General features: G+C 41.6%; 1 protein-coding gene across 1 annotated transcript; it reads right to left on the reverse strand.

Moving 5' to 3' along the window:
- Positions 1 to 990: 990 nt before the first annotated feature.
- LOC119324306 (glutathione synthetase, chloroplastic-like) lies at positions 991 to 6673 on the reverse strand. Its single transcript, XM_037598085.1, has 13 exons — positions 6375 to 6673; positions 4900 to 5069; positions 4541 to 4616; positions 4280 to 4410; positions 3596 to 3718; positions 3419 to 3499; positions 3067 to 3147; positions 2920 to 2989; positions 2535 to 2656; positions 2212 to 2351; positions 1940 to 2132; positions 1713 to 1839; positions 991 to 1441 (listed from the first exon to the last, which is right to left on the reverse strand). The coding sequence occupies exons 1-13, from the start codon at positions 6639 to 6641 to the stop codon at positions 1439 to 1441; spliced, it is 1584 nt and encodes a 527-aa protein (XP_037453982.1). The 5' UTR covers positions 6642 to 6673; the 3' UTR covers positions 991 to 1438.
- Positions 6674 to 8611: the final 1938 nt, after the last annotated feature.

The following is an 8611-nucleotide window of genomic DNA, read 5'->3' on the forward strand; positions in this document are numbered from 1 at the left end:
AATTCATCTCGGCGAGGGGTCCTTTTGGACAAAAAATTGGTTACCTACCACAGTTATCTACCATGTAGTTACCTATCACATTTTTTTAGGAAGGTTACCTACCACAGTTAGAGCAACTCTAACAGACCCCACAAAACGCGCAGACCCGCAAAATTCCGGCGAGTATGCGGGCTCGGCCTAATTTTCCGGCCAGAACAGAGCCCGCATACTCGCCCGGACCGTAATTTTTTTTTGCCGCAGCCCGCAAACCACACGCCCCGAGCACTATAATTGCGTTTCCGCAACTCGTTTGCGGGTCCAAACCCTATCCCCCTGCTGCCGCGAGCCACCCGATTCTCCTTTCCCTCTCCACATTTCTCGCCGCCGGCGACCACCCGCTCCACCGCCAACGAGAAGGCCGAAGAGTGGCGCCGCATCCGCGCGAAGCAGGCGGCGAAGTACGTCGACCTGTGCAGCTCCGGCGAGGAGGATTGAGCGTCCCTCGGCCTCCACGGCGTCGTCCATTTTGCCGCGACCTCGCCGCCGTCAAATCCGACCCCCTCTAGTACTAGTTAACGTAGCATGTAGTATGATCTATGCTTAATTTGTTGATCATGCAGTATGTATGAACTTTGTAGTATGTGATGTGATGAACTATGTTTGTGAAATTTCTCCCGCGAAAGTGTTTTTTTCAAATTATACAGGTTTAGATACGGTATATGTTCGGCCGCGCTAGTTTTTGACCCGCAAATGTGATCTTCGTGAAACCGCAAATGCGTGTTGCGGGTCGAATTTTTACGGGGTCTGCTAGAGTTGCTCTTGTCTACCATGAGGTGCGGGAGAAGCGGATCGAGAGATGGGCATCAGAAAAAAAAACCGGAGATGGACAGCGCGAGTAAAAAGCGCGTGGCCCACGACCTCACACCATCGCGTCGTGTCATCCGCGGACTAAACCGCCAACGCGCGCACCATGCGATCTCAAAATGAACGGCATCCCTAAGTTCGGATCCGTTGCGAGTTTCCGATCGTTCGGAAGATACATTTATCGTTCAGTGAAACAATTATGATGATTTGTCCCCAGACCCAATTCCCACTTGGTACTACAGTACTCCCTCCGTCCGGAAATACTTGTCGGAGAAATGCATAAAAATGAATGTATCTAAAACTAAAATACATCTAGATACATCCATTCCTCCAACGAGTATTTCCGGACGGAGGGAGTACTAAATAAGTACATGAACATGACTAATCTATCTGACCTTTCCAAGGCATATTCCACCTCATATTTTGCACAGGGAAAGCTGCACATGCATTATCTGTTCCTATGCCTGCAGACGGAAGGGACTTGATGCGGAGATGAGAGTTCCAACATTCATCCAACTGTCTGCAAGTTCAGTTCCTCATCCGGTGCATGCTGTCACCAGTGACTTGTAAGTTGTAACCCTGCCACCTTCCTATCTCACTGAAAGAAAGGCAACATGGAGAACAGATGAGATTCAAGTTTTTAAAACAAAATAAAACTAAATTCGAAGTAAAACAGTAATCATGCTAGAATGTTCCAGTAAAACAGCAAACAAGTTCAAGTGACTGGTGAGAGAACATCATTTTTTTCAAGACGGATTGGATTTGACAAGAGACTACACAAACTACCTTTACTGGAAGGAAACCGATAGGTTTCGGACACTTCAAAAATTGAGATCAATAGTAAATGGTTTCTACACCACAATAATCACCTCATCTGTGAGGAGAATGCTGTCCAGAACAGCAAATCCTGCAGCAACTCCGCCTTCGTTTGATGAAGAAACTTTGGTGCGCATCAAGTAACCACATTGGTTATTAATGACTACCTTATCTTTGTTCCTGCAGTTAGCCAATGAAAATTGTATGATTTACTCAGAAAAAAAATTGGAAGGTACATATACAAAGCAAAAGATTTTAGAGCCACCAAAGGATTAACTACCGCAGGTAGGATCCAAATATTCCAAGCTCAGAGATTGAAAGTTCCTCAAAGCAGACACCGCCCTGGACAAGCTGAGTAAGAGAAGCTCTCGGAAAAATCCGCTGCATCAAAATGTAAGCCGCAAGCGCCTCTCCCTGTTCGTTCTTTAGTCTGATCAGTGTTTCTCGCAAATCATGACCATACAAATTGTTCCCTGGAGAGAGATATCAGGATCAAAACAATTTGTGGGGAATTTTTGTGAAAAGGGTTCTATTAAGTGCCAAAGAAATTACCTCCACCTTCTCGTTGAGGTTTCAGGACAAACAAGTCAGGTTTTTCTATTGCTGATTTCACTATTTCTTCATTGTCCAAGCTCCATAACCCTGCGAAGCATTTACGTAGCTTGGCAATGTCTTCCTCGTTGTCAAGGAACCTACGTGTAAATAAGATCAGATGGTGATTAGGAATATGCTTCTGAAAATTAGAACTGTAGGGGGGTTTAATATGACGTGCTACCACCGAGTCTTATGACTATATCTGTAATGCAATATGCACATCATAGGAATAATAAAAATACATATAACCGCCCATCTGTAGCGGACAAAACTTTCATCACCTTTCAAGAACACTAGGTTTTGCTAGCTCTTGCTGGATCTTTTTGGTTCCGACTAAATGGTAGGATATTGAAGGGCACTTAATAGCAGATGATTGTTCAATCAAAAGCCTTGCACTCCATTCCTGAAATCAATATAAGAAGAACGTGCCAAGGTGAAAACTTGCACCAACAAAGGTAAATAGTTATCACATCACTTGACGTGCTGGACATCAGCTTTACAAAACCTACAGTGAAATACACAAACAAAAGAAGATTCCTTAAACAAACATATGATTATGAATGAAATGTTCCTCATTGAAACTTTATCTTAAATCAATTTATGAGATGGGAATTAGCTTCAACTGTGAAAGGGTGTTTGCTAAACATATGTAGTACTAGTACATACCACTTCTGAAGGGTAATCAGTCGGTGCATACCCAGCTCTGAAATACACAACAGCAACAGGTCGTCCATCTCTGCATTTTTGGCAAATTTAAATTTAAGTGATAATAGCAAAAGGTAGGTCTTTCTTCATGTCATACAAGATACATACAGCACAAGTGTTCCATCCGGAAGCACTAGTCCTTCGGCCTCCACCTGTGCCAAAGTTTTCCTAATGGTCATCACACCATGCGTTATAGACAGTTAAGAAAAGTCTCATCTTGATGCAGTTTATTGTGGTATCAATCAGATGACTTGTTGATAATTAAAGTGAACAAGCAATTCAATAGCACAATAGGAAGTTTGTATTGTTTACGTGAACTATAATTCATGAGAAACTAAACAAGCGTCAATAGATTAGAAAACTGTATGAGCAAAAACTTTAACTTGAAAGGATATTTAAGGTTTTGTCGTTTCAGAGGTTTGCAACGAAAGGGAAAAGATAGTACATGACAAAAGGATATGATTCTTTCAAATGATTGATGAGCCAGTACTGGTCGTACATATTTCTTTCTTCAGCTTGAACAACCATCATAACTACAGCGCTGGGCAACCAAGAGGGAAAAAGCATGTCAGTTCATGTTTGCCTTTCCAAATGTTCTCAATAAAATAAACACAAACTATGTAGGTAAACTGTAGACCTTTCATTATTATACTCAACCCATGCCTTGCCCAATGCTTCAGCAAACTGAATGGCTGCCCAGTTCCGAGGAATCCTTTCAGAATCAAGACCTAAGACTTCACCATATTGATTAAGTGAGCTCCTGTACTTAACAAGATAATAGCACTTATCAGGTATTTAGGTTTACTCTTGGAGATCAAAATGAGGAAATCTTTCGGCCATTTCAAGATAAGATGAATACTAGTACTGATTGAGAATGTCATTGTGCCTGATTTCCCACTCGTTGATATAAACATATAGTTAACTCATGCATCAGACATGTTTAAAGAGATCCATTCACAAATCTAAGGATTTGAAAATCTACAATATATGAATACAGTTTATACTATAGATAAAATTGGGGCTTCCAAAATGTTGAATAGGATACTTCTCATGTTCTTGTAGGTATGTAGCTATGTTAAGCAAGCCAATTGACTTGACTTTTACCATTTACAGCATTCACCTTGTGCGCCAATATTCTAAGGGGATAATATAATGGTCAACAAGAATGCTATCTACAGTTGGATTCAGAAATATGTGAGCATGCAATATGTTCAATGAAACACCTCAACTTATGTTTGTAAGAGACTACCAAACAGGGACAAAACGCAAAATGATTCCGTCAAAAGAGTGCAAGTCTGCAGGATATCACGAAAAAGTTCACCTGTGAAGTTCGCTCACAAGAGAGCCTAGACCAGGAAATGATGTTGAGATGGTGTTGAGCTCAATTTGAAGAAGAGAATTTGTTTCAGAATCAAGCATGTAGTCAGATCGATGCAACCCTAAGCGGATATCCTGATGGTGCATTAAGCACTTGTCAGTACCTTACTAACAGAACTGACAAACATATTGTTAAGAAGCACCACTTAAAAGATGCTTTCTCTGAATTCTGAATAAGAAATTACCAACAAACGCAGTTAATTACCTCCTTCTTGTTCACTGCCATCATCTTTGCATGAATTTCTAACAACCTAGCAGTGAAATCGTCAACCTGCTTTGTTCTGAAAAAAAAAACGCTATTGATTTGGAAGTTCCTTGTCATCTGAAAACAAAACAAATACCTAACTGGCATTTATTTATTTAAAGTAATAATAAAATTGGACTGGTCATGTCAATGATCAGGCTAACAGACAACAAACTGTTCCAAAAGCTTAAGGTCTCAAGGCAGCAGCCTTCTTATGATATGGACCAGTCAAAACTCTAATCCACTTCATGAAAGTTTAAAACAAAGTTCTAGATCCACACATCAACATAAAAAAAAATCAAATGGAATTTGGAGCTTGCCTAGACAAAGAACCTTGCAAGAACTTCCCATCCAAGCTCACACGATCTACAAGCTCATTGAAAATAGGAGCCAGTTCGCATGCTTGCTTCCAAAAAGATGCTGGAAAACGTGTTGGAAGTAGCGAAAATGGAGCATGAACCAAACCAACACCTGGGACTGTTCCAGATCTCTGCAAGGGGTTGATACTATGTTAGCTGCTAATTCCACAAAGATGCTGGTTTACAACTACAGTTATTTCTCAATTCAAATAGCACTTGAGCAAAGCTAGGTGATGCATGAACGAAGATACCGATACGTCTTGTGGCATTTGAGCGTGAACAGAATAAGAGCATGTCTCAGTGTTGGGCTTGTCACATAAAAAGGGCTTGTCACAAAAAGGGAGAGGACACAACCAAACGTGATGTTCTGTTCATGACGATCAATTGACTCCAACACAAATTTTCGCGCTTTATATCCCAATATTTCACACAGAGGGTCTTCGGTAGCAACACCTAATGTCCAATTAATTCAACTTCTGTGATTTAATTTATACTCCACTTTCTCATACAAAGGATCTTCAGACAGAAACACCTAACATCATGGTGATCCTTAGTTGATTTAATTTATACTCCACCTCTGATTTTTGTACGCACTTAACACGTCAGTTCCATATCAAGGGCAAGTCCTTTTTTTTTCGAAAAGGGGGGCTTCCCCGGCCTCTGCATCAGCATGATGCATACGGCCATCTTATTAAGCATAAAATAGTCCACAAAGTCTCCAAGTCTCAAGGTTGTCAACAAGAAAAGTAAGAAAAGGCTCACACAGAGCCCGAAGGCTAGATACACAAGCTAGCCAAAGCACTTATACATCACAGCCGTTTGGCTCCAAAATAGACAGGTAAACTAATTGCCTATCCTGTTACACGACCGCCATCCAAACCGGCTGAATATATCCCGAGCTACCATCTCCCATCGGATAGCAGCAGTAACCAAAAGCTCCCTGGCCTCCGTCGGAGTGAGTAGCGACCAGGAACGGATAAGAGCCGTTGCTCGGAAGATAACCTGCAAAACATCAAGGGCAAGTCCTACTGGCCAAACAATCCAAACTTCCTGAAAATGGAGCAGGGGCAGCCTACAAAGGACAGACATTCTAGGAGACTTGCGTATTTGTTCATTCTACGGAGATGTGCAGGTTGAAAAGACTCTAAAAAGTACTCCCTCCGTTCCTAAATATAAATCTTTGGAGAGATTCCACCATGTACAGAGCAAAATGAGTGAATCTACACTCTAAAATGATCCGTATGTGGTTCATAGTGGAATCTCTACAAAGACTTATATTTAGGAACGGAGGGAAGTAGTTCTTCTATCACGGAATTTATGGTCAAGTATGCGGAGATAGGCGTCACATTCCCAATTCCTGGACTCCTGAAATGAGTCAAAAGAAGCAGCAAACTTTGGGGCGGGGAAGGAACTAGCGAGTGAGAAGCCGGACGTACCGGGTTGCCGCGGTCGCCGACGACGAGTCCGTGCATGGCACACCACATGGCCGCCGCCTCTACCATCTCCGCCTGCACCGCCGCAGCCTTCCTACCCCCCACCGGCGCCACGCTCGAGGGCGGCTCGGCTCTCACTGCCCTCAGGGAACCGACGCGACTGCGGTAAGGGGACGCGCACAAGTCAGCTGCGGCGAGGTGCACCCGGGGCGTCGGGGCGGGGAGGCGGCGGGCGCAGTGGTGATGGGAGGAGGAGACGGAAGAAGACATGGCGGACCAAAGTTTGGGAGTTGCAGTGGGAGTTTCTGCAATTTGTTCCGATTTGTGCCGTGCGTGGCGTCATATGGTCAGACTTTGGGAGTCTCGGAGCAGAGCCGTCACGGTGCTTCCTGCTCTCTCTCCGTCCCACGTCTTTATTTTTGAGTTGTCTTAATTAAAAGGGTTGGACATGCTTTATTGCGTAGTTGGTGTTTTTTGTTGTTGAGAAATTTGTCATTCAAATTACGAATCAGTACAAAGCAGTTGACTCTTACAAGCACACTGAAACGCAAACACAAAGGACCATGAACACCTAGAGTACCCTAAGACAACCATAACACAAAAGGATCTCTGGATCCTTGTGTCATCATCCCTGAATCTTAAGAGAAGACCCCTGCAACAGAAGAATCTGCAACCAGTCGCAAACAGGTCATCATCTTTGATCACGGTACAATTGTCGCCACGCTGCTTCCTTCTTTCTTGACACCAGCGCTGAGAGGGCACGGTACAATTGTCGTTGGTGTTGTTAGGGAAAAAATATAAGGTGTATTCAGAAGTCAAACCTTTTACATTTGATCAAATTTGTAGAGAAGTATATCAAAGTCTATAATGTTAGATCGGTATGATTAGATTCATCATGAAATGAATTTTTATAAATTTTTTGTTTAATATTGTGGGTGTCGATATTTTTGCTCTGAACTTGGTCCAAATTAAAGAAATTCAACTTTTTAAGAAACTAATACCCCTTATAGTTTGGAACTGATGGAATATTTAATTTGACGGGTGGGGGGGGGGGATGATGGAGTGTATTTTATTTTAATTCATAATGCGATGATTTGGTAGACCTTTCATGGTTGATTATATGTTATCCACTAACCAACTTATATTTTCGAGGGGAAATTTCTGCATCAGTGGCTCCATATACTATATTGGTGCTACAGTATCACATGATTTTTTTCTAGAAGGTGAGAGGGTGCGTGAGATTGATATGTTTTTATAGGCTAGTTGCTGCTGGTTGATTTAAAAAATCATTGGCACAGTCAAAAACTCAAAAAACGTAAGCCAAATTTAAAATTGAATACCTCAATTGAATGAAAGAATATTCAAAAATTAAGGATGAGAGAGCTTGAGAAGCCCCGGTCAAAATTGGATGTCCCAATTCTAAAATCAATACCTCAATTAATTATGAGGCGTTAAAAATTAGAAAGTATAGTGTATAGTATAAAAAAATCAAATGAAAAAACTTTGAGAAATTATTTACCCGGTTAAAATCGGGTGACCCAATTTTAATTGGAAACCTCAATTGATTGTGGGCTCTTTAAAACTAAGGAGCATAGTATTAGAGGATGTTATAGATCAGCAAGCGATCAGTAACTTAAACGATTTCTCATGCCCATACATTTGTGAAGTGTCTTTCTTGGTTTCGTGCATATAATTGATCAGCCCGAAATATTTTAGGGCTTAATATTGTAAAATTAGCGATGATACCTTTCTACTGTGCCATGCAACTTCCTGACTTTATTAATTGGTCACGTTTCAGCATGCATATGTAACTTTTTTACACGGAAAGTCTATTTGTGCATTTTAGTTTGGATTGGCTACTTTAGTTTTGCATTAAAAAAATGCTTTAGAGTCTGCCACACCTCAATTTTTTTTCGTCCTCCGCCACTGTCCTTAAGCACTGACATTAATAAGTAGCTGATGTTGTTCCCCCTCATGAATGGCCTTTCATATCACCTTTCTAACTCAGCCCATTGAAATCTCCATTCTGATACATCGAAACAGCGACGATCTTGAATTTGCTCTGATCAACACTTCTATGCCTCATGTGGTCATTTCAGCCTTAACTTTGAGAGCATTAGATGTGTACTTAATTCAGATTGCATCGCATGAAACTGACCTACGGCAGAGCATCATGATTTTATCCGCCGTCATTGCTGCCATTGAGGTGTTAAAAACATATACAGAGTATGAAACTGTGT

Source organism: Triticum dicoccoides, chromosome 6B (assembly GCF_002162155.2).
Source record: "Triticum dicoccoides isolate Atlit2015 ecotype Zavitan chromosome 6B, WEW_v2.0, whole genome shotgun sequence".
In the NCBI taxonomy this organism is placed as follows: domain Eukaryota; kingdom Viridiplantae; phylum Streptophyta; class Magnoliopsida; order Poales; family Poaceae; genus Triticum; species Triticum dicoccoides.